Below are 26,736 nucleotides of genomic sequence, written 5' to 3' on the forward strand. Positions count from 1 at the left end.
CCCCTCCAGTACAGGATCTGGTCCAGGGTAACATACTACGTTTAGCTGTTATAGAATTCTTGTCTTTTCACACCTCAGATTCTCTTTTATGGACCAAGATAGGGAATACAAAGATAGACAAGTAGGCTTTTACATTACTTACTCCCTCAGAGGCTTTCACACATGGAGTTTCACACGCAAAAGGCACTCAAAATATAATTACTGATTTCTATTTCTTGAGAAAAAATTCAAACCAGAAGGAGGGAGAACATGGTAATATAGTTTTACTATAAATGAACTGGGAAAAATTCTGAAAAAAATAAAAGTAGCAGGGCAAAAACTCTAAAGACTAGGAGGGAAGAAGTCCACTTATGAATTCCACCATGAAATGATCTTTCTCATCTTTGGTGAGAGGGTCCTATAGAAGTCTAGTGAGTATTACGTTCCACCAAATGCTTACTTAGCGCTTACTTAGCACTTGCTTGGTGCTCCGTGTGTCCTTCTAAGGAAAATGCACAATTGGAAAAGGAATGAATCATTAATGGCAGAATTTTAGGTATGAGGACAGGGATGGGGAGAAGGCTGCTAGTACAGCACTCGCAGCACCGATCTGAATGTTTTCCCACTGAGAGGCCAAGCTGATCCTGGCTAAATTTGCCCTGGAGCAGTATCACTGGAAGATTATTAAGACACCAGCTCCTTCCATACATGTAGAGAAAAGTGCCCAGACCATTACAACGGAGGACTCAGGTATGGGGATGTTCACACATTCTAGGAGAAGCTTCCAGGGACCACAACCCTACCCATGGGAATGAGGGGCCCGAATCAGTTACCAACACAGTATGGCTATTTCCCCTCCCATCCTGCTGTCCATTAAGGTAAACGTCTTTGCTCAGCCTGTGACTACCTGTCTCAAAACGGTGTTCTTACTTCTCTTTGGGATGGCTGACCCAGAGATCTTTCCTGACACCTAGCCCCAAGTGCATGGAATCCAAGTCCACCAGAGTGGTCACCTTCCCAGATGGCCATTTGCCCAGAGGTGTGACCTTGCTTCTACTCCACCTAGCCCCATCCCTTCCACCCAGCAGCTCGTTTTCCACCTGCAGCCTGGAGTTCCCTTTTGCTTCCACAGCATTTGCCATTGCATACAGGTAACTAGGGCCCAGGGCCCTAACAGCTCATATTATGAACTGAGTGGCTATGAGCTCAGAACCACCCACCTAGGCTGCTCCTCTTTCCACTCCCCTCCTGCCCCCTGGGTTGACGTCACCACCCAATGAGGAGCCAAGGCACAAAGAGGACCAACTTGACTTACACTCACCTGTTTCTTTTATGTGTAGAAATGCACAGAGGAGCAAAATGATGGATCTAGATCTCTGGATTATGTAACCACACAGAAGATCCAGACTTGGCCTTATTTAAAAAGGATGTCAATGTCACTAACAAAAGGCACTGTTTACTACATTTCTACCTCTGAAAGCAATTTTTCTCTATGATGTCCTAGAGCAGAAGTCAGCGAACTGTGGTTAGCAGATCAAATCTGGGAAGCCACCTGTTTTTATAAATAAAGCTTTATTGGAACACACTCATGTACACTTGTTGTCCTATTGTTTATGGCTACTTTCCCACTAAAATGGCAGAGTTGAGACAGAGACTGAATGGCCAACAAAGCCTAAAATATTCACTCTCTGGCCCTTTACAGAAAGTGTGCCAACCCCTGTCCGAGAGCAATAAGGCATCGAAGAAAGCAAAGAATGAGGTACCTGTTGACTGGCAAGTGTTTTCCTGTGACATGGCAGCCATCACGGTTTCTGTGGCTGCATCTCGGATTACTTGCTCCTCACTCTGCAGGAGGGTGAGGACACTTTTCCAGAGAGCAAGCGTATCTTGCAGTCCTAAGAAGGCCAAAAAGAATTCAAATTACCTAGGATGCAACTTACAAGCAGGTACAAATACTGTTTCAAATCCAGTACTGAATGAGCAACAGTTACTCCTTTTTTGTGGGTACTGCAAGGAAGGGAGACTTGAGAGTCAGATAAATGCCAGAAGAGAGAGGACCCTAAGGGGACAGGTCTGAAAATGTCCTTTTGAATAGGAAACACTTCTGGAGGCAACCAGCCCCAGGCAAGGCCCCCTAGAAGGTACGGCCTTGGCTGACTAAGGCCCAGCTGTCAACGGGCCTTAGTCAATGACTCATGCTTCTCAGAATGAAACTTTATGCATCAAGAGTGCTTTGGGGAAACTAGCCCAGTGTTAATTGGAGTGACTGTTTCAGCTTATAAATTCTGAAAGCAAAGTTTCAATCAAGATTATGCTTTGCGGGGGCAAGAACTGAAAAAAAGCAAAGAACCATGATAAAGGCACCAGCCTGTGCCACGTCTATGCGGGGCCTACGACCTGACCGCCATTGCCCCTGGGCAGGGACCCTATCAAGTCCCTGTGCATCGTGCTGCTGGGGACCAGAGACCAGGAACAGACAGTGTCTGCCCCTGAGCACCCGAAAGGGACACCAAGTGGAGAACACAAGGTAAGGAGAAGGCAGGGCTGGAGACACGTGGCTGTGACTCACCACAGGGAAAGGTCCCAGGAGACTGGTGTAACAGGAGGCGGACTGCGTGAGGGAGGGGAGAGAGGGCAGGGCCTCAAAGGAGGGACACATACTGTCCAGGTGGGGTGGGTTGCCACGGAAGACCACCACTCATCATCCCTTGACGTTCAGTGGGGAACCAACCCCGCCCTGAGAGCTCTCCTTAGCTCACCCTCTCCCTCATCTGTCCACAGAGAGCCCAATATCAGAGCCACCAATGCTCTAGTCATACTGAGAGCAGCAATGCCTCCCTCTGGGGTTTGTGCTCTCCTGCCTGTTACAAATCTGGCTTTAAATTTTACTCAGTCTTTCATAATCTATCCATTCTAATTGTTCTCTAGGGTTTCAGATTTCCCTTTCTTAACATTTTCTTATACCGCTAAGGTCCTCAATCTTCCCTCTTTAGTCCATTTCAATTTTTCTTTCTCCTTAAATGACTTCGGTCTGCCCTTGACTTGTCCCCATGCACTTTATGTCCTTTGCCTCTCAGTTCTGTGCCTGTTTTTCATGTTCTTGCAGGCCGCCAGCCACGGCCGACCTCCTTCTTCACTGCCTGTGATGCCCTAAGCAGCTCCAACAATTCATGATGAACCAGTGGCTTTTGCCCAGGACTCAGTTTCACTCAGAAATTCTACATTATTCCACACACATTTTCCTGCTATGAACCAGGGTCAGAGCAGCCAAAGTCACCCAGAAAATGTGCTGCAAAATGATATTACCCTCCCTGAGAAGTGTCACCAAAGTTCATAAACCTTTGCTCTTATTCCTCTGGGTCCAATGATTAAAGCAAAATTGTAGCAGGTCCCCTTTCAGTCCCCCTTTGGGTGTAGAAAAGATGCCTAAAAGTCACTTAGAACAGGGGTCCCCAACCCCCGAGGCTGGGGCCTGTTAGGAATCGGGCTGCACAGCAGGAAGGGAGCCAGCGAAGCTTCATCAGCCGCTCTCCATCCCCGCCCCACCGCTCGCATGACCGCCTGAACCCTCTCCCCACTCCGCCCCCGTCTGTGGAAAAACTGTCTTCCACAGAACCAGTCCCTGGTGCCAAAAAGGCTGGGGACCGCTGACTTAGAAGAAAGATGTATGAAGATACCAAAGACAACACTTTCTCAGATAGATCCAGAGACATGAGACACTTGATTGGTCTGAACTCTGATAACACTTAAAATTTGAATCCCACCACCTGAAAAAGCAGTTCTTTTTTTTATTCTGTAAATCTTTTCTCCACAACTATACTGAAAGCTCCCCGGATGCAGGGACCATGATTTATTCTCCAGGGCTGGGCATGGAAGAGGAGAACAAAAACAGAATTCCCATAATGGATGGAAGAGAATCCCAGCATGGTTAATATGGGGGTAAGATGGCAGGAGAGGGCAGGGTCAGGACTCAGACACGCCTTTGGGTCCTGAGTTTTCCTTTTAGTAAACCCTATGCTTAAAACAAAACACTACAATTAAAAAAAAATTTTTTAAGTTAAAACAAAAACCCCTATGGTTTTTCAATTCCTTTGGGTTTCCTAAAGCTTGGTTTTCTCAACCACCATTGATATGATGCTCTTTCCTAATTATTACTCTTGAAGGACAGGGGGTGGCATGAGGAAAGAGACATGAAAATAGAGAATATGGTTGGAACTGTACATCTATTTGATTTCAAAATATCTCTACCTTTACTTCCCAAAGATGCCTTAAACTTTTTTTTTTTTTTTTTTTTTTTGTGGTACACGGGCCTCTCACTGCTGTGGCCTCTCTCGTCGTGGAGCACAGGCTCCGGATGCACAGGCTCAGTGGCCATGGCTCATGGGCCCAGCCGCTCTGCGGCATGTGGGATCTTCCCGGCCCGGGGCACGAACCCGTGTCCGCTGCATCGGCAGGCGGACTCTCAACCACTGAGCCACCAGGGAAGCCCTAAACTTTTTTATTTTATTTTTTGGCCACGCTGCGCTGCATGCAGGATCTTCCCCAACCAGGGATTGAACCTGCGCACCCTGCAGTGCAAGCTCAGAGTCTTAACCACTGGACCACCAGGGAAGTCCAAAGATGGCTTAAACTTAAAACTATTTTCAGTGAAAGGAACCAGCAGTCGTCCTAGTCATTTAAGCCAGAAGCCTGGAAGTCATCCTTGAATGTTCCCTTTATATTAACCTCAACACCAAGTCCTGCTGATTCTACTTCCTAAATGCCTTCGAGCCTGGTCTTTCTTCTTCCTCAAGGCCACATTTCGCTCTGTCCCATTTATTTCTCACCAAGGTCACTGCAACAGGCTTCTTGGAAGAGGTGATGGTTAGGCTGAGTCTTGAAAGACCAACAGGAGTCAGTCGAGCAGCAGTTTGTTTAGAGAACTGTTCCCCGCTGATGACGCATGGGGAGTGGTGGCCAGTGAGGAGGGAGAAGCAGGCAGGGCACAGAAGAGGAAGGGCCTTCTGAGCCAGGCTAAAGAGCATTTAGGTTTTATCCTGAAGGCAATGGGCACCCACTCAAAGGCTTTAAGCAGTGGAGGAAAATGCTCAGATCTGTATTTCAGAAAGACCACAGAGGCTTTTGGAAGCATAAGGAGAATGGCTTGGGGGACAAGATAGAAAGAAAAGAGGCTAATTCAGAGGCTGTTGGTGGGGCTTCCCTGGTGGTGCAGTGGTTAAGAACCCGCCTGCCAATGCAGGGGACATGAGTTTGAGCCCTGGTCCGGGAAGATCCCACATGCCGCGGAGCAACTAAGCCCGTGTGCCACAACTACTGAGCCTGTGCTCTAGAGCCCGAAAGCCACAACTATTGAGCCTGTGAGCCACAACTACTGAAGCCCGCGCGCCTAGAGCCCGTGCTCTGCAACAAGAGAAGCCACCCAATGAGAAGCCCGCGTGCCACAACTAGAGAAAAGCCCGCGCGCAGCAACAAAGACCCAAGGCAGCCAAAATTAAAAATAAATAAATAAATTTACATTAAAAAAAAAAAAAAGAGGCTGTTGGTGAAAAGTGATTAGAGGAGGAGAGTGAGACGGTGGGAAGATCTTTGAAAGATGTAAAGGTATGGTGTACGCTGTCACCTTTCATCTTCCCTTCTTCTTTTAACCTAGAGCATCTATTCACGCTTTTAGTGCATTTGGTAAAATGGACACCTCCCCCCCACCCCCCCACCCAACAGCGGCTCAGCGCACTTACCAAGAATGGGATGGGGGTTGGTGAGGAAAAATGGTGCAGTGCTGGTGAGAACTTCAGCAGCGGCCAGCCTGGACTCGGTGGGAAGATGATCTCCACAAGAAGAGACGACCAACTGAACCCACTGCTTCAGGTTGGGGGCCACCAAGTCCCTGGTCTAAAAGTACAAAGTGTACAGCAGTTCAGAAGATGTGACATGGGCAGACATGGAATTAGGGATGAGCTACATATGCGTTTCCCAGGCTCCCTTGCATTGGGGAGTAACGTGATTAAGTTCTGACTAATGGGATGCCATTAAAAGTGGTATCTGTGCAATTTCAGGTCACATGTAAGGAAAGATGTGTGACCTTCATTTCTTGGGTTTCTCTGTCCTGCTAGTTGAACAAGGACAAGATGATGGGAGCTGGAGCAACTATCTGGGACCAGAAGATGGAAGCCACGTTAAGGACAGCAGAACAACAAGGTAGAAGGGCCTGGGAGCCCAATAATGTCAAGCCACTATCTGCTTTGGACTGCTTCTCTCTGGTTTAAGCCACTGTATTTTTGAGTTTCTGTTACATTTAAAGCAGCATCCTAACTAACATTATTGTTTAAACAAAGCCCTATTGTTGTTTCTTTATAGTAACAGCTTTATTGAGATACAATTCACATACCATATAATTTACCCATTTAAATACATAATTCAATGATTTTTAGTATATTCACAGATATGTGTGTACAACCATCACCACAGTCAATTTTAGAACATTTTCATCACCAAAAAGGAAAGTCCCGTATACTTTAGTTATCATCCCCATCCTGTCAGCTCCCCCTCGCCCAGTCCTAAACCATTAATCTACTTTGTCTTTATGGATTTGTCCGTTCTGCACATTTCATATAAACTGAATCATACAGATGGCCAACAGGCACATGAAAAGATGCTCAAAACCACTAATTATTAGAGAAATGCAAATCAAAACTACAATGAGGTATCATTTCATACCAGTAAGAATGGCCGTCATTAAAAAGTCTACAAATAATAGGGCTTCCCTGGTGGCGCAGTGGTTGGGGGTCCGCCTGCCGATGCAGGGGACGCGGGTTCGTGCCCCGGTCCGGGAGGATCCCGCATGCTGCAGAGTGGCTGGGCCCGTGAGCCGTGGCCGCTGAGTCTGCGCGTCCGGAGCCTGTGCTCCGCGGCGGCAGAGGCCACAGCAGTGAGAGGCCCACGTGCCACACACACAAAAAAAGGCAGTGGTAGAGAGAAGAGAGATGCACTACCCTAAACTAAGTGAAACCTGTCAAAACCAACGTGGAAATAAAATCCACCATATATAAAAAAAAAAACAGTCTACAAATAATAAATGCTGGAGCAGGTGTGGAGAAAAGGGAACCGTCCTACACTGTTGGTGGGAATGTAAATTAGTGCAGCCTCTATGGAGAACACTTTGGAGGTTCCTTAAAAAACTAAAACTAGAACTACCATATGATCCTGCAATCCCACTCCTGGGCATATATCCGGAGAAAACTCTAATTGGAAAAGACACATGCTACACCAATGTGCACAGTGGCACTATTTACAATAGCCAAGACATGGAAGCAACCTAAGTATCCATCAACTTTATCCATGGATAAAGAAGATGTGACATATATACACAATGGACTATTACTCAGCCATAAAAAAGAATGAAATAATGCCATTTGCAGCAACATGGATGGACCTAGAGATTATCATACTAAGTCAAGTAAGTCAGACAAAGACAAATATAATATGATATCTCTTATATGTGGAATCTAAAAAAATAATATAAATGAACTTATCTACAAAGCAGAAATAGACTCACAGACATAGAAAACAAACTTACAGTAACCAAAGGGGATGGTGGATGGGCAAGGCGAGAGATAAATTAGGAGTCTGGGATTAACATATACACACTACTGTATATAAAATAGATAAACAACAAGGACTTACTGTATAGCACAGGGAACTATATTCAGTATCTTGTAGTAACCTATAATGGAAAAGAATCTGAAAAAGTATATATATATATAAAACTGAATCAAAATTAACTATACTTTAATAAAAAATGGTTAAAAAATTGAATCATAGAATATGTGGTCTTTTGTGACTGGCTTCTTTCACTCAGCATGTTTTCAGGGCTCATCCACACTGTAGGATGTATGTATCAGTACTTCATTACTTTTTATGGCTGAAAAATATTCCATTATATAGATATATTTTGTTTACCCATTCATCAATCAGTTGATGGACATTTGGGTTGTTTCCATCTTTTAAACTCTGGTTCTTTACTTTTTCTAGAAAGGAGATTATTGTTCCAAATAAATTTTACTTCCCCTATCAGCTAAGCCCTCTTTAAATATTCAAAATGAGATTACTGGCTCCTCTGATCATCTATAAGCATCTACGGAACTGAACTGATCAGTGTCTTAGATCGTGAGGAAGCTGCTGACTTGTTAACTTTTCTCTCCCTGAAAATATTCCAATATTCTTCAAATATCATTTCATTCAAGTACCAAGCAGTGCCTCTGAGATGCACATGACAACTGGTTAAAAACGGCTTTAGATGAGAACGCTGTTTTTTGACAGACTTGTTAGGCTGCCCTGTGACTACTTTCTCAGAACTTCTTCTCCACCCCCCACCCGCCGCCCCAGGCTGTAGTTTTTTTAAGCAAATCCTCTCCCTTCCTACAAACTCTCCTCCTGTCCTTCCCAAAACACACACATGACTTTCTTTTTTAGCTTTTGCATCTCCTAGTGACCAGCTGGCTCTGGCCCCTTGGCCTGCCTCTGAATGACAGACCCAGTGAAACTGTGTATCTGCTTAGTACTCACCCTCTGGTCTTCTCTCTCTGAATTTAACAATCTCCTATGTGAAGTCTTCCTCAGCTCTGCAAACACTCCCTCCGGCCTCTGGTTTCCCTCAGCCTCCTTCCTACTAGAGTATCGTTTAATATCATGATCTAATGCTCCTTTTCTCTCATTAGACTGCCCTCCAGTCTTCTTCATCCTTGTACCCCCAGTACCTCTCTCAGGGCTGTTGGAGCATAAGGAATAGGAATCCACGATGTTATGGGGCCACGATCACAGTGTGGTGATGTGAAACCAAGATCTTCAGGTAATTTTACTGTGGTATTGACTGCCTTCTATTTATAATAATTCTCTGATGGTGGCATCTTTCTCATATGCCCCTAAGTATGCAAGTATTTGTCCTAAGGCATCGTTCCAGGAAGCTGTTTTTTTTTTTTTTTAATTGAAGTATGGTTGATTTACTTCAACTATACTTACAGTGGTGTACAGCAAAGTGATTCAGTTATATATATATATATATATTTTTCAGATTATTTCCCATTATAGGTTATTACAAGATACTGAATATAGTTCCTTGTACTATATAGTAAATCCTTGTTGCTTATCTATTTTATGTATAGTAGTTTGTATCTGTTAATCCCATACTCCTAATTTATCCCTTTCCCACCCTCCTTTTCCCCTTTGGTAGCCATAAGTTTGTTTTCTATGTCTGTGAGTCTGTTTCTGTTTTGTACATAGATTCATTTGTATTATTTTTTAGATTCTACGTATAAGTGATATCATATGCTATTTGTCTTTCTCTGTCTGACCTAACTTCACTTAGCATGATATTCTCTAGGTTCATCCATGTTGCTGCAAATGGCATTATTTCATTCTTTTTTATGGCTGAGTAATATTCCATTGTATGTGTATATCCCATCTCCTTAAGCCAACTGTCTGTTGATAGGCACTTGGGTTGTTTTCATGTCTTGGCTATTGTAAATAGTGTTGCTATGAACACTGGGGTGCATGTATCTTTTCAAATCAGAGTTTTCATCTTTTCTGGATATATGTCCAGGAGTGGGATTGCTGGATCATATGGTAGCTCTATTTTCAGTTTTTTAAGGAACCTCCATACTGTTTTCCACAGTGGCTACACTAATTTACATTCCCACCAACAGTGTAGAAGGGTTCCCTTTTCTTCCCCAGGAAGCTGTTTTGATTACTTTAGGTCCACCCCACCCCCAAAGACATGTCCTAAGACAGGTGGGACACATCTGGGCCTCCACACAAGGCCAGCTGGACCACGTTTGGGGGGGATATTTAAGCCTTAGTGATATATTTTCATACATAGTTGACTAGGATGCAATCCTAGTGACTTGCAATCCTTGGAACTGACTTGCTCATTCCCTCATTAGATGAAGAGTCTAGCGAGAAAAACAGGAAAAAACAAGGAGTTTGGGCATAAATGCACGTATGTCCTGGAGGGAGGAGGCTGTGTTGCCCTCATGGACTCAAATCAAATGTGCCCAGAACAAGAGAAAGGAAATGCCAAACATGGTGCTCAGAAAATTCTCCCCAAGTTATACCTAAAGTGAAAGACCAACATGAATGATATTTCTGTAGAAGCTACACACATATGCCACAGAGATTCTGCCTGTGGGACAGTTTACTTTTACTGACACCTTCCAGGGAAATCAGAGGACAGAGATCTGGACCCCAAAACAGGGGAAATCAACCTCACCTCCTCACACGTCTGCATGTGGTGGGCAATCACTTTGGAGGCGAGTCTCAGAGCTTCACTTTGTATTTCAGACCTAGGAAAGTCAGCCAGAAATCACACAAAACATATAATCACCCTGAAACTAATATAATATTGTAAGTCAATTATACTTCAATAAATAAATATGAAAATACATACATAAATAAATAAAATCGAACATTTTATATACATATGGTTTTTACAGATAGTCTGTAATCCATGTGGCTGTGAATACTACTGGAAATTTCTACCTTGTGGCTATACAAATGCCTCCGGAAGCAATTCCCTTTTGGTAACTAATGGGGCACTCTGACATCATTCTATTGCTTGGGCTTAGAACACAGGCTGAGACTTAGAATGAAATACAGGACCTGAGTCCTTAGGCCAGGACTGTGCTCAAGTTCATTACATAACTGACTGATGGGACCATGTGTTGTACCAAGTTTGCACAGGGAGCACTGGAGGCAAACCTTTCATTGGAAGCAATATCCATTGTCCAGATCAAGAACTCCTTTGGGGTTAGATGGACACAGCGCTCTGTCTGAGGAAGCCACTCACTGGGGTCCATGCAATGGAGAATTTTCAGTATCTGTGTGAGCCAGATCCATGGAAAACAAACAAACAAATACACACACACCTCAGAAAAGTCTCCAGAATCTAAATAGTAATCATTTGTACCAATAAGGGACTCTATCTTTCAAAAACCGCCCACTGACTTCTTTTTTCCCCCTTAATAGCTTTGCGAGACCAAGACAGTCTAGAGCAGTGGCATACTGGGATCAGAGGGTAGATGCCATATTCCTAGGTTAGTGCCCTTTCCTTTCCAGGTGACCATCTGCCCCCAAAGAGCCACGTCAGCAAAGACTGCTTACTCTCTCAATCTCTATCTTTGGTTAATCTCTGTCATCAATACCATTATCATCAAACACTTTTCTTAGCGCTCTTTGATGCACGAAGCCATGCCAGGCATCGTGCGAGAGAGTCCTTGCCCTTTGGATGCTGAATCTCCTTCCAATCCTGGAGATGCCAAAACTGATCCTGCCTCCTGACCTTATCACTCCAGTGGGCTCGCCAAAGACTGTGGGGAGTGGAAAGGGATGGTCAGTACACCAGAGACTTCACCTTGCAGAGGCATTCTGGGTGATTTTCCTTCATAGCCAACATCAAGAATGTCCCTTCCGTATTCCATAGCAAGGGTGGCAGTCCCTTCTCTCCTAGTCCCGAGGCTGCTGCTGAGAACCTTTCCAACAGGGCTTCCAGCGTCAGCAGGCGCACTTCAGGGAAGGAAGACTCTAACAGCTGAGAGAAGGAGATGGGAACGTCCCCTGCCTGCTCTCCAGCCTGGGCCGCTACTGCCCACACCGCAGCGACGGCCAGTTTGGTGAGGCTCTGGAGGTACTGGGGCAGGCCTGGCGCCGTGAAGGTACAGGGGAATCCGGTTATCAACTCTGATCCCAAGATGACCCTTCTGACTTCCTCCCAGAAGCCAAGCTGCTCCAGAACTAAAAAACAAAAAAGCCAAGGAAAAGAGGCAATCACTGTATTCCAAGTTCCACAAAAGGACACAGGTGAACACACAAGACTCTGGATACCCTGGGTGGGACAACCAGACGTCATTCCTGAGTAGATGTCACACTAACCATGTAATAAGTGACTAGGTCACTAAGATTCAGACTTCTGGCCCAGAAGCACTTTCTATTTAGGTAATTCATAATTTTCCCCCTAGAGTGACAGAAGGCATTCCTATCAGAAGATGTGCTCCTGGCACCCCTGCCTAATAGTCAATAAATATAAACTCAGTGACCTCTTGAATCCTCAAGCCTCAAAGCTGAGCAGGATAAAAGAACACCTAGTCCACGCTTCCCTCAGGGGCTCAGATCCCCTCTACAGCACCTCTTCTCAGAGCCTCTTGGTAGAACCCTACAGTGATTTGGAGCTCACAAGACAGACTGTTCCACTGTTAATAGATCTATTTGCCACGAAGTTCTTTTTGGAGTTTCCACTCAGTGGCCCAATTCTGCATTTTGAGTCCTTTAGGCATTTGAATACAGTTATTATATCCCCTCTGTCTTCTCCAGGTGAAACACCCCTACTTCCTTCAACTAGTCCCCAGATGATGGGGTCCACCCTCTCTCACTGTTCTAAGCCACCTTGCTTTGGATGTGCCTCACCCCTCTTCAGGCATGGCGCCACACGACAGCACACGACTCTCCCTCGTGGTCTGAGCAGCAGGACTGTTGCTTGCCCTGTTCTCACATGAGGTTCCTGGAGTTGTATCACATCGTTGACTCATGTGGAGCATAAAGTCAACTGAACCGCAGGCCTTTCTTTTTCACATGGTCCACTGACAGTGGTGAGTCATCCATCTCCCACCTTGTACTCAGGACTTAAATCAAGACTTGTTTTCTTTGTTTTAAACTGAAGCAGATGCCTGTTAAATTTTATGGTCTATCTTTTAGATTGCTGAGATCTTTTTGTATTCTCAGTTCTGATCACAAATATTTATTGCCTGCTTACTATGTGCTGGGTGCTAAGTGAATTAAGAATAATGGCTTTAGGGAGTTTATATTCTAACTTGAGAAAGAGAAATGAATGACTAGGTGATTCTAATATAGTGGTGGAAGTGATCACCTGAGTCTTACAGAGGAAGAGAGAGGAGAATGCGTTGGAACCACCAAGCAAAGGTTCCAAGCCAAGGTTCCAAGCCAAGGTTCAAAGGTTCAAAGGCATAAAACAGAATGTACCACATGAGGAACTATAGGCAGTCTGACCTCAGCACAGAATTCGAGGTGGGGAACAGCGGGAGATGAGGCTAGAGCAGCAGCATGTCCAGGACATGGGGAACCTCCTCGGCCACGTGAAGGAGCTTGGACATTTTTCTGCAGGCAAGGGGATGCCATCGAGGGGTTATTTTAAGCAACAAGGTCAGGTGAACATGTCCACTGAAGTGTTCTTACTGCTGAGAGGCCAATATTAGAGGCAGGGAGCCCAGCTGAACGACTGCTGCAGTAGTGGAAGAGAGAAACGATGAGGGTGTAAAGCAAGGAACAGACAGGAAGAAGATGCGTTTGAGAAGCATCGAAGGAATAAAACTGGCAGCACTGGGGGACTGGCTGGGGAAGGAGTCTTGGGTGCCTCCCAGAACCCAGATCTTCATACAGCACATTCATCATCCAATGGAAGCTGGGTAAACCTCAATTGGACAAGCAGGCTGTAAGTTATCACTAAAAATGTGGACTGGACCAGCGTGGAGGACAGAGGGCGTTGGTGAGTATTACAGTTGGCTCCCTGCCTGCCCCATCCCCCTCCCCACTCCAAGCTCTCATCAATTCATTAACCAGCTCTCTTAGGGTCTAGGTATTCCCCAGTTATGAATCCTCCTAACTCTACCATTCTGCTCACATGTTATCTACAAGAACATCAGGAGAGACTTCATCAAATGCCTTGCTGAAATTTAGATATCTCATAACTCAGTGAACACTACTGACGCGTAGAAAACGATCACAAACAGAATAAAAATGTAAAAGATTAAAGTAACAGTTGGAAAAAACTCACTTGGAATTGAAATATTACATAGGCTTGCAATAATCCAGGAATTATTGCAATAATAAATAATAAAAATATAGACTATTCCTGTTACACATCAAACTTCAAAAAGAAGTTTCTCCAAAGAGGCAAAAGAGGGGCTTGGGCTCCTGTATGATGGTGCCCCTAGGGGCCACCACCCCCTACCTGCTAGCTGTGCTTGTAGACACACCGCTGCTCTTAACCCAGACTCTGCTGAGGTCTAAGTTCCAGCAGGAGGGCAGCCTTCTTTGCAAAGCAGCAGGGAAAACCCCAGGTGTCAGGATCCTCAACTTTTGTGTCATCATCTGTATTTTCAATGCCTAAAAACCTAATCCCGGTATAATTTAGAAATGAGAAGACCACACTCCAGTGATCTCCAGGTGTCACTTTCCTAGCCTTCCCACCCACTGCTACCTGAGGACAACACTGTATCAAAAAGGGATTTCATTCGTTAGGCTAGGAGTCAGAAACATGGCTCAGAGACATGCTCTTTAAAACATAATTAAAAACAGGAAGAACTGTCTTGGTCATTCTGGATAATTTTCAGATGAACCTGCTATAGGTATTCTAGGCGGAGTGTATAGTCTGCTGGACTCAAGAGCTAGGCACCCAGACACACTTGCTTCCTTTAAGACCTTGATGAAGGATGACATGATCAAGAAGCCCAGGACTGAAGGCACAACCCCAAAGATAGGGGACTTGGGGCACCTGCTCAGGAAGGGCTTCTTTGGGACTTCTTGGCCTCCACTGCCTGTGGACTTCAGTATAATCCCATAAGCATGCATTAAGCATATAGTAGGTACTTCGGAGATACAGAGATTCAGAGCTGAGAAAGAAAAATTACCTGCTGTCAAAGAGCTTTAAAACTGATGGGAGCATAAAGACAACCACTAAAATTGCAAAATGCTTAGTACCCTAAAATCATTAGTGACAAGAGCCGACAACTATTGAGTATTAACGTGCCAGGCACTATAGAATATTATATATCCATTATTTAATGCCATGAATAATAATTACTTTTAGAAGTGACACTCGTTGAGTATTAGTCTAAGCACTTCAACAAGTACTAAATCATTTAATGAAGTAGGCGCGGTTATGATTCCCTGGTATTTTACAGATGAGGAAAGAGGTTAAGTTACTTGCCCAAGGTCACACAGGGAATTGTAGGTAAGGGGAATACAAAAGCCATAAGAATGACCAAAATGAAAGCAATGTGCACTTATTTTCTATCGTAAGTAAAAAAAAAAGGGGGGGGGGACTTTCAGAAGGGAACAAAATTTAAGATGGGCAGGGACTTCCCTGGTGGCGCAGTGGTTAAGAATCCGCCTGCCAATGCAGGGGACATGGATTCGAGCCCTGGTCCGGGAAGATCCCACATGCCGCGGAGCAACTAAGCCCGTGTGCCACAACTACTGAGCCCATGTGCCTAGACCCATGCTCCACAACAAGAGAAGCCACCGCAACGAGAAGCCTGCGCACCTCAACGAAGAGTAGTCCCTGCTCGCCGCAACTAGAGAAAGCCCGCACACAGCAACTAAGACGTGATGCAGCCAAAAATAATTAATTAATCAATCAACCAATTAATTAATTAATTAAAGATGGGCACAGAGGCTGCCCAGAGGTGCCTGCCTGGGAGAGGAAAGGTCAGGGCAGGTGCTCAGGGGAGTTGGGAGAGAGTAGACAGGAGAGACCTGCGAACAGGTTCGCTGAATTAATGTGTCAATAGAGGAGCAGCAGGGGAGGTTAGGTCGGAGCCACAAGCTAGGAAACTATCAGATGACATTCATGTAGGCACTTTCTCCAAACTGCTGCTTAGAAAAAATGTTCTTGGTTCTGCAGCAAGACCCAACGAGGTGTCCTAAAGCAGAGTTTCTCAAACTTGAGTGAGCATCAGAACCACCTGGAGGGCTTGTTAAATCACAGACTGCTGCCTGGGCCTCACCCCCGAAGTTTCTGATTCAGGAGGGCGGGGGTGGGGGCTGAGAATTTGCATTTCTAACAAACTCCCAGGTGATGCTGCTGCTGGGCCACGTACTTCAAAATCACTGCCCTCAGGGGATGGTTCTTTTTTTTTTTTAAGTAATTTAAAAATTTTTTTAAATTAATTAATTTTTGGCTGCGTTGTGTCGTCGTTGCTGTGCGCGGGCTTTCTCTAGTTGTGGTGAGCGGTGGCTACTCTTCGTTGTGGTGCACGGGCTTCTCATTGCAGTGGCTTCTCTTGTTGTGGAGCACAGGCTCTAGGCGCCCGGGCTTCAGTAGTTGTGGCACACGGGCTCAGTAGTTGTGGCTCGCGGGCTCTAGAGTGCAGACTCAGTAGTTGTGGTGCATGGGCTTAGTTGCTCCGCGGCATGTGGGATCTTCCCAGACCAGGGCTCGAACCCATGTCCCCTGCATTGGCAGGTGGATTCTTAACCACTGCAAAACCAGGGAAGTCCCAGGTGATGGTTTTTTTTTTTTTTTTTTTTTTTGCATTACGCGGGCCTCTCACTGTTGTGGCCTCTCCCGTTGCGGAGCACAGGCTCCGGACGCACAGGCTCAGCGGCCATGGCTCACAGGCCCAGCCGCTCCGCGGCATGTGGGATCCTCCCAGACTGGGGCACGAACCCGTGTCCCCTGCATCGGTAGGCGGACTCTCAACCACTGCGCCACCAGGGAAGCCCTGATGGTTTTAATAAAACCATCCATGCCTCAATCCCACCCTTGTAGATTCTGATTCGGTTGGTTTGGAGTTGGTCGCAGACATCTGGAGGTTTTTTTTTTTTTTTTTTTTTTTAATTTATTTACTGGGGTGTGTCCGGTCTTAGCTGCAGGCATGAGGGATCTCTCCTTGCGGTGCACAGGCTTCTCTCTAGTTGTGGTGCATGGGCTCTAGAGCGTGCGTGGGCTTAGTTGCCCTGCGGCATATGGGATCTTAGTTCCCCGACCAGGGATTGAACCCATGTCCCCTGCATTGGAAGGCGGATTCTTAACCACTGCACCACCAGGGAAGTCCCGACATCTGGAGTCTTAAGAAGCCAACAGGTAATTCTGCTCCGTGCCCCAGCTGAGAACCACACTCCTCAGCTATGACTTTCATAGGGGCTCACAGGGTTTTTGGGATGGGCAGTAGGGGTTGCAGTTCCAAAGGGCACAGCTGATTCCAGCCCAGTACTTCACTATAGTGAAGAACTAGAAAGTTCACTGCCCCCCATTTTCTCTTACCAATAAAAACATCAAAGGAGGGGAAACCCCCAAGAATTCAAAAGAATGAATAAAGTCTATAAAGGCCCCTTGCAGGCAGGCCTTTGATACTGGCTCATTATATACAGGTTCTGTTCGAGGGCTAGGGTGTAGCAGTGAATTAGAAAGACCAGGCTCTGCTCTCATGGAGTTCCCATTTAGATGTGGACCACAGAACAACCTCTGTCCCTCTGCCAGAGTGTGGGGGTCTCTGGGCAGAACAGGAGGTTGGGATTAGAAACATGAGCAGCAGCAGTGACTAAAAAGGATGTATTGCTTTCCTCTCTAGCATAGCAGTTTCTCAGCCCAGGAGGTACGTTAAATTTATCTGGAGAGTTTTAGAAAAACACTTATGTCAGGGGACACTTGACTGCATCTCTGGGGCAAGCCTGGTTTCAAGGTGACCCAGGTGATTCTATTGTTCAGCTGAGGTCACAGCTACTGTTTTATGGGCTCTGCACCCCACAGCAGGTAGAGCTCACCAAGTGGATCTCACAACCAGGATTTCTTCCTAGTGAAGCACAGTTTTGTGTCCTGCCCTACCAAACGCATTTCAAAGTTGAGATCAACACCGAGTACTTGTTTCCATTTTTGTGAGTGCCTGCTGTCCGCAAGATACAAAAAAACTCAAGTTAGTTCTTTGATGGCACTTAGTTCTTCTTCAGTCTGAGGTCTGGCAACCCTCTTGTCTAGAAGATAACTTTTCTACTTGCAATTTCAATTTTGCTGGCTTTGGGTTGCCTCCTTTCTATCTTTCCTGGAAAGTCGAGTGTTCCAATGAAAGAATCAAGTCCCTCCCCTTTACTGGCCCCATCTTATTTTTCATTAATTAGATGATTTTTATAAACTCTTGTTAATTGGAGTTTTTTCCCAGCCCTCCTTGTTTGGAATATCTTTGGATTTTCCCAACAGTGTAGTCATTTTAGTCACCCAAGTATGTGTGACTGATTCTAAACATCCAATTTGATTTCACTTTTGAAATTAACTTCTTTTTTTCTTCTTTAGAGCAAGCATATTTCTAGCCTTCAAAGGAATGGCTTATTGGCTGGATTCACTTGGAAAGACAATACCTCCTGCTGTGCTATGTCCCGGTTCAATGGAGAAATAATTCTCAAGTTTGGAATTCAAGAATCAATCAAATATCAAAAACAATGTGACAAGCTGGTATAAGTTGCCAACATTTTATTTTGTAAAGAAAGGATGTTAAAAACCTACCATCTATTATTTCATGAAAGAAAGGCTATCTGAACACCAAAAAAGTCATAGATTCCTAGTGTCATCATAAAGAACAATTCTTTTAAAAAATGTGGTTGGTTTAAAGAAAAATTTGCTATAGTTGTCATTTTGCTATAGTTTTATTGTGAAAATATCACCAGGGAGCAGCATTAGAAAACTGCAGCTTTGGAGAAGTTGATCAAGTTTCCTGAGGTTGATGTGTTTGGAGAACATGCCCAGCCTGAACAGAGGTGTCCTAGAGAGGAATGAAGGGACTTTGCCGAGTCCCTCAGGACAGCGAGTAGAGTGTCTGTGAGAAGGAGCAAAGTGGTCCATTCACACAATTCCCTCTGGGAATCTCAGATGTGTTATTTTAGCAGTTTTAGTTCTTTGGCGAGGTGCAGATTTCAGTGTTATGTCTGCAACCTGAACAGTGATTGCTAAATTAACTGGATTTCAAAGCTGCCATTTTCTAACCAACCAAGGTAGGGCGCTAACATCAACTCAGGCTGCTGAAAGAGGATTTAAAAAGCAGCACTACCTAGAGCATGGTCAGCTCCTAGTTCCCAAATCCTGTTCTATTAATTAGGGAAGTCAGTCTCCTCCCCAAAGGAGGAACACAGCCCCAAAGGGCAGGCCCATGGGGCATTTATCTTTGATTTTCTGAGCTACAGGTTTGTTAAAAAAAAAAAAAATCAACGTAATCTTAAAAGATTCACGTTAATCTAAATAGCTTTGACAAGAGCATTCTGGAAAACAATGTGGATGATATCATTACCACATAATTATGGATATAGTGGAGTTTCACCATAAGAGCATTTAATTTAGGTGAATTTAACTCTAAGTACTCGGCAAACAGAGAGAAAGAGATTGAAAAATAACAATTAAAAGAGAGAGGGCAGTTTCACCTGACATTCCAATCACCAAGCATAACCCCAGGATGGTGGCTGCGCTGTTACCTTAGACGAGTGGCTCTCAAACTTCGGCGCACTCACCTCCAGAGCTCCTGATTCAGTAGGTCTGGGACAGGGCCCCCCAAATCACACTTCTAACAAATCCTAGGCGATGCTGCTGCTGGTGCAGGGACCACACTTTAAGAACCACTACTTCAGACCATCTGAGATCATCTGTGCTTCTCATAGTATAAACATCTTGCCATGCCGAACGTGTATAATTCTAGTGTTTAATGGTATTTGTTTTTGTACACCATGGCCCCTAATCATATGTCAACCCCTTCATCTAGTGCTCAACCAAAGAGCTCCTGAATATTATATAGTTCCTGGCCTTCGCTGTTAATGTCACGAACCAAGATAGCCTGATTGCTTTGTGCTGAGCTGGCCAAAATAAAAGGGGCCAGAGGGAGTAAGTGTACAGGCCCAAACTGACAGAGTTTTCTTGGCCCCAGCAGAGATGGTTATGGGAGAAGCTAAAACCCCAGTAATCACAGCAAACGTGTTCTACTTGTAAGTAGCAATCAGAATCCATAAAGGGGGAAGGATTCACCTCAGGACTGAAAGGACCAACAAAACAGAAAAAAAAAAATAGTTTCACTGCTATGGAGTAAGACACTTACTGTGGATACCATGTAAATGGCAATGATATTGATTGTGCCACTACGGTGGTCACTTGCCACTGACTGAGCCTCAGAAGAATGTTCTGTTTTCTGCCTGACCTTGCACATGCTGTTCCCTCTGGCTTGAATGAATAACTGAACAAATGAATTTCTCTTTCATATATTGTAATGGTTCTGAATTCTCTGATACCATTTGGTCAAGAAAATTTTGTAGAAATTTCCCCTATCCTCCCCCCCCTCAGAATCTCTACCCTTCTTAAAGAAGTAGAGAGTGAGGAAATACGAAGCAGATTTTACTTTTAAGGCATAATGAAAGGGCCATTTTTTTCTGTTTCAAAGATCTGTAGCTCTGGTTAGAGAGATCTGTAATCAGATCCAACAAAAGTTCTTATCTGGAACAGTTGATAAACTGGTTCTAAAAATAATCACGGATGATAATTTGTACACTCGTGAATGTTAATGTCCTGTTACGCAATTTCTCAGTTAAACTGTATTTGGAGAGAAAAGGAAACCATAGGAACTACAACAACAACAACAACAAATCAACTGATCTAATAAATCTTGGCTTCTCCTTATCGAAGGGAAATTCCGTTCTTCTATTTAATCCTCTGCCCCTCCCAGTGAACTGTAATCCAGACCCGAGGGGCCCTTCCAGTTACAAACATGTACAATGACCTAGTGGAAGGGTTTGGAGACTAACTTTGTCTAGAGAAGTGCCCTGAACTGGTACTAGTTGTTTATTTCTTGCCTACTTTTTTTTTTTTTTTTTTTTTTTTTTTTTGCGGTACGCGGGCCTCTCACTGTTGTGGCCTCTACCGTTGCGGAGCGCAGGCTCAGCGGCCATGGCTCACGGGCCCAGCCGCTCCGCGGCATGTGGGATCTTCCCGGACCGGGGCACGGACCCGTGTCCCCTGCATCGGCAGGCGGACTCTCAACCACTGCGCCACCAGGGAAGCCCTCTTGCCTACTTTTGTTTCTAGGTCTCTGGACTCCTAGGTCTCTAGGTCTCATGCCCGGCTTTCATAGGTATGGTGCCTGACACGCACCCCTTTGAAAACATTCCCCCCTTTCCCTTGTCCCAGCCTATTCTCAAAGTATTTTTTAAGCACAGAATTCCTTATCTGCTGTTGAGGAAGAAGGAAGAGTTTCTGAGAATACTATTTGAAGGACTCTCTAGTCAACCCATAAAATAGGCACAGTCCCAGTGGCTTGGACAACACGGAGTCAGAAGAGCTCTGAAAGGATTTGGGTAGGCTAAAAATGAGCTCATCAGGCACTGGGTGGGACCAGCAGTTTTTACTTCTCGCCTCCACCCATCATCCCATCCCTGCTTCTGCCCAACACTGGGAGGAAGTCAGGAAATACTTGTGGATAAACACATGAAAACCCAAAGACACAAACATAAAATTACTTCTAAGTAATACACTGCTTTGGATTCTTTGTCAGCGAATTGCTCCTAAGGACAAGACTGGGCAATCAGAAACTTCCTTATCATCATACCTTAGACATCCCTGTTTAATTTAACCTTTTCCCCACAAAGGACCTCAGGCTTCTCTTCCACCCTTAGGCAATGAGATACAGTGTGAAATCAACTTGAGAGTCTTGGTAGCTGGCTGGGAAGACTCCTTTAAATAACTGGGGCTTACCTCTGTTGTCTCACCTGTAATGAGAGACTAGGACCACTGATCTCAGTCCCTTGCCAGCACTACAGTTTACAGTTCTGGGAGAAACAGACTCTAAGACTGAAGAGGTTCCTGGCACCACTGGACTACATCAATGTCTCTGGGAATGATGCTACAAGGTACAGTATAGCTGGCAAACCCAAGAGAGTCTGGCTGGACTGCAAATGCTACTTAATGTGAAGTCTGGCCCCAGCCAGGGAGGACTTAAGTAAATTCTGCCAGATGGGCAATGGAGGTGAGTCTGGGAGTAAGCATACCTGGCCATGGGACCAGCAGAAGCTCTGTCTCCTCCTCTGGATGAGATGACCATTCATTTCTTTGTTCTTGCTATCAATATTATTTCCTAATAGCTGCTTTTCTTACAGTGTTGGATTTTTCCTTTTGTGTTACTTTTCATGGAGTTTTTACAATTTTTTTCATGTGACCTTCACCTCAATCCTCTGAGGGTATTATCCCCACTTTACAATTGAGGAACTAAGAGGTTTCAAAACAAAGTGATGAAAGTGATTTCTGCTTTAGCCCATGAAAGTTTAACTGCTACAGAAATTGCCCTTTGCCATAAACAACTAGAAAACTAGACAAATGTATGAAACTATCGTTTTTAAACATCAGACATGAGTAGTAGGTTTCCTTGAGAGAAGGAAACAAACAAGGTAGGCCTTATAGTTGCCCTGGACTACTACCTAGAGGCAACTTCCATGCTCCAGCACAGAGAGGGGGAACCCAGAGCCCAGAGATCTTGCTGAGCCAGAACAACTGGATATTCATATGAAAAAAAAATTAAAAAGAGAACTTTGACCTTATCTCATGACATACACAAAAATTAGCTTAAAGTGGACCATGGATCTAAACGTAAAACCTTAAATAGCAAACTTTAGAAGAAAACCTGGGACTTCTCTGGCGGTCCAGTGGTTAAGACGCCACGCTTCCAATGCAGAGGGCGGGGGTTCAATCCCTGGTCGGAGAACTAAGATCCCACATGCCGCGCGGCACGGCCAAAAAAAAGAAAAAAAGACAAAACAAACTTTAGAAGAAAACCTGAGAGAACATCATTGTGACCTTAGGACAGGCAAAGACTTCTTTACTAGGGCACAAAAAGCATAAGACACAGAGAAAAAATGGATAAATCAGACTTCATCAAAATTAAAAACAGTTGCTCTTCAAAAGACATTGTTAAGAAAAAAGACAAGCAACAGATAGGTAGAAAATCTTTAACAAATGTTTGTATAAAATACTTATATCCGGAACACAGAACTCTCACAACTCAGTAATAAGAAAAACACAATTTAAAAAAGAAATGCATGAGAGATTTGAATAGACACTTTACCAAGAAAGATATATGTATGGCAAATACGGTACATGAAAAGGTGCTCAGCATAACTGGTCATTAGGGAAATGCAAATTAAAATCACAGTGAGACACTGCTACACATGTACCAGAATGGCTAAAATTAACAAGAGGGGCAATACCACGTCTAGATGAGGATGCAGAATAACTGGACCTCTCATACATTGTTGCTGGGAATGCAAAGTGGTAAGGCCCTGTGGAAAACAGTTTGGCAGCTTCTTATTACCTAAAGAATCCTTATCATATGACCTAGTAATTCCTTTCCTAGGTTTTACTTATGAAGGATAAAAACATATGGCCACACAAATATTTCTATGCTCAGAGCTGCATTATTCACAATTTCTAAAAAGTGGAATAATGCTATCAGAGCTGCATTATCCACAATTTCCAAAAAGTGGAAGTGCCAAAATGTATTTCAACTGGTGAATTAATATAAACAACACATGCATATAATGGAATACTACTCAGCAAGAAAAAGTCATGACTCACATCACATTAATAAAGGACAAAAATTATACGATCATCTCATTAGATGCAGAAAAAGAATTTGACAAAATCCAACACTCTTTTATGATAAAAACACTCAACAAGCAAGAAACAGAAGGGACTTCTTCAACCTGATAAAGGGCATCTATGAAAAACCCACAGCTAACACCATATTTAATAGTGAAAGACTAAAAGCTCTCCTCCTAAGATCAGGAACAAGGCACTTCCATTCAACATTGTACTGGAAGTTCTAGCCAGGGTGATTAGGCAAGAAAAATAAATAAAAGGCATCCAGATTGGAGAGGAAGAAGTAAAACCTATCACTATTGCACAGGACATGATCTCATATATAGAAAGTTCTAAGTCCACAAAAACAGACAAACAAATAAGCAAAAGTAAATTCAATAAGGTCATGGGATAAAAGATTAATATACAAATATCAACTATAGTTCTGTGTAGTAGCAACGAACAATCCAAAATTGAAATTAAGAAAATAATTCCATTTACAGCAGCATCAAAAATAATAAAATAGGAATAAATTATTTAACAAAAGATGTTCATGAGGTGTACAATGAAAATTACAAAACATCACTGAAAAAAAATTGAAGACCTAAATAAATGGAAGGGCACCCTGTGTTCTGATCTGAATATCTGAAGATATAATATTATTATAGTGACAATACTCCTCAAATTGAACTACAGATTTAACATAATACCTATAAAAATCCTAACTGACTTTTCTTTTTCCAGAAATTGACAAGCTGAACCTAAAACCTGAATGAAAATGTAAGGACTCAGCCAAAACGATCTTGAAAACAAAGAACAAAGTTGGAGGACTCACACATCCTGATTTCAAGTTATCATAAAGCAATGATAATCAAGACAGTGTGGTCCTGGTATAAGGACAGACATACAGATCAATGAAATAGAACTGAGAGTCCAGAAAATCCATGTATTTATGGTCACTTGATTTTCTGACTGACCAAGGTGCCAAGACAATTCAATGGGGAAAGGTGAAGTCTTTTAAACAAAGAGTGCCAGGACAAATGGATAGTCACATGCAAAAGGATGAGGCTGGACCTGTACCTCACACCAAATACAAAAATTAACTCAAAATGGCTCAGAAACCGAAAAGTTAAGACATAAAACTATTAAATTCTTAAGAAGAAAATGTATACAAGTCTTTGTGACCTCGGATTAGGCAACAGTTTCTTAGATATGACATTAAAAGCATAAGCAACAAAAGAAAAAACAGGTTGGACTTCATCAAAACTAAAAATTTTTGTACATTAACACAAAAGTCAAAAGTCAGTGAACAGAATGGGAGAAAATATTTGCAAATCGTATATCTGATAAGGAATTAACATCCAGAATATATAAAGAATTCTTACAACTCAAGAATGAAAAGACAGGGCTTCCCTGGTGGCGCAGTGGTTGAGAGTACGCCTGCTGATGCAGCGGACACGGGTTCATGCCCCGGTCCGGGAGGATCCCACATGCCGCGGAGCGGCTGGGCCCGTGAGCCATGGCCGCTGAGCCTGCGCGTCCGGAGCCTGTGCTCCGCAACAGGAGAGGCCACAACAGTGAGAGGCCCGGCGTACCGCAAAAAAAAAAAAAAAAAAAAAAAAAAAAAAAAAAAAAAGAATAAAAAGACAAACAACCCAGAGGATCAGAACAGACATTTCTCTAAAGAAGGTGTACAAAATGGCTCATTAGCATTAGAAAAGATTCCCAACATCATTAGCCATTAGGGAAATGCAAATCAAAAGCACAATGAAATACTACTTTATACCACTAGGATGGCTATAATCAATAGATGGACAATAACAAGTATTGTCAGGGATGTGGAGAAATTGGAAACCTCATACATTGCCAGTGGGAATGTAAAGTGGTGCAGTCTCTTTGGGAAAAGTTTGGCAATTCCTCAAAAAGTTAAACTTAGCGTTGGCACATGGCCCAGCAGTTCTACTCCTAGGTAAATACGCAGGAGAACTGAAAGCATATATCCCCACAAAAACCTGTCCATGGATCTTCATAGCATTATTATTCATAACAGCCAAAAAGTGTAAACAATCCAAACGTCCATCAACTGATGAAACATAACATAGTATATCTAACAATGGAATATCATTCAGTCATAAAAAAAGAAAAGACTCATGCTACAAAATGGATGAACCTTGAAAACTTTAAGTGAGAGAATCCAGACACAAAAGGCTATATGTTGTATGATTCCATTTACATGAAATATCTAGAATAAGCTTTCAAAAACATCTTGCTTAACTAATTTAACTGACATGGGAAACTAGTTTCAGATTATCTGTGAGGACTGGGGTTAGAGTGGGGCAAGACAGGAACACATAGAAAACTGAAATCACGGATGTTCTGAGACCCCAGCTGCCCACTGGAAGAGTATTTGACTCCTGGGGTGGAAATGTGAGTACGAAGGTTTCATGACATGGTTCTGTTACAGATCCAGACACTTGGCCCAACTCTCAACACTATTAACTCTGGTCACAGAAATGGGCAGTGGACCAGGAGCCAGGAAAGCTTGACTTTTTCACTAACCAGGTGTATGACCTTGGGCAAGTCACTTAATTGTTACAGTTTCCACTCTACTTACTGATGAAATGATCTCTAAACTCTAAAATTCTAAGAATTGTGGGCCACTGTACTCAGCACTGGGCTTGGAATTAACAAGGGATCAATACCACATCAACCTAGCAATCTAATAACACATCCTGTATTATTCTTTCTGAATGGTAGCTAGGAATCATCTGCTCATTTTAGGAGTTCACTGTTCCCTGGGAAAGAGACCTTTGGCAAAAGCAACAGTTCAGATGACAGTCCCAGTGTTTCGGAGAAAGGCAACTAATTTATTGATAACAAAGCCTAGTTTTTTTTTGAAATTTCATAGCTGCAGACCCATAAATACAAAGTCCCTAGAAGACTCTAAAAATATGTTCTCAATTCCCTTTTATCTCCCACCCAGAGCTGAGAGAATAACATCAACTGTGTCATATTAAACACATCTGCATCCAACACCGATAAAAGTGCATGACCGAGGGAACAGATAAGAATTGTTTTCAATTTGTTCAGATGGGATTGGTTAAATTTAACCTAATTAGACCAAATAATCAAAGCAGGTGTTTGTAAGTTGCCAATGGTTTTATTCTCTGTAATTGTTTGGCTATATGTCCCAGGAACTTAGGTAAAGGAAGTTATATGTCAAAAAAACCCCATTGACCTTATATTTATTCTTGTCACACATATATTATTCATGTTCAAGGCAGTACAAATACAAGAAGGCATCACTGAATACTTCTCACAGATTTTTACCATTTAACCACCATCAACATCTAAGCTGGCCTTTGGGAGGGCTTATGTTACCG

At 43.5% G+C, this 26,736-nt stretch overlaps 1 protein-coding gene across 4 annotated transcripts in view; it reads right to left on the reverse strand.

Moving 5' to 3' along the window:
- Positions 1-26,736, reverse strand: part of THADA (THADA armadillo repeat containing) — a 312,101-nt gene that overhangs the window by 44,564 nt on the left and 240,801 nt on the right. For 2 of the 4 annotated variants that reach the window (XM_060116777.1, XM_060116776.1), the window contains exons 32-37: positions 22,401-22,481; positions 11,381-11,760; positions 10,729-10,847; positions 10,241-10,313; positions 5,715-5,868; positions 1,743-1,874 (exon numbers count right to left, since the gene is read on the reverse strand). In XM_060116777.1, the coding sequence (XP_059972760.1) occupies positions 1,743-1,874; positions 5,715-5,868; positions 10,241-10,313; positions 10,729-10,847; positions 11,381-11,760; positions 22,401-22,481 (939 nt within the window). The remainder of the gene's footprint in view (positions 1-1,742; positions 1,875-5,714; positions 5,869-10,240; positions 10,314-10,728; positions 10,848-11,380; positions 11,761-22,400; positions 22,482-26,736) is intronic. The other 2 variants (XM_060116779.1, XM_060116778.1) reach the window with 1 other exon arrangement.

The sequence above is a fragment of the Mesoplodon densirostris genome, chromosome 14, assembly GCF_025265405.1.
Source record: "Mesoplodon densirostris isolate mMesDen1 chromosome 14, mMesDen1 primary haplotype, whole genome shotgun sequence".
Lineage (NCBI taxonomy): Eukaryota > Metazoa > Chordata > Mammalia > Artiodactyla > Ziphiidae > Mesoplodon > Mesoplodon densirostris.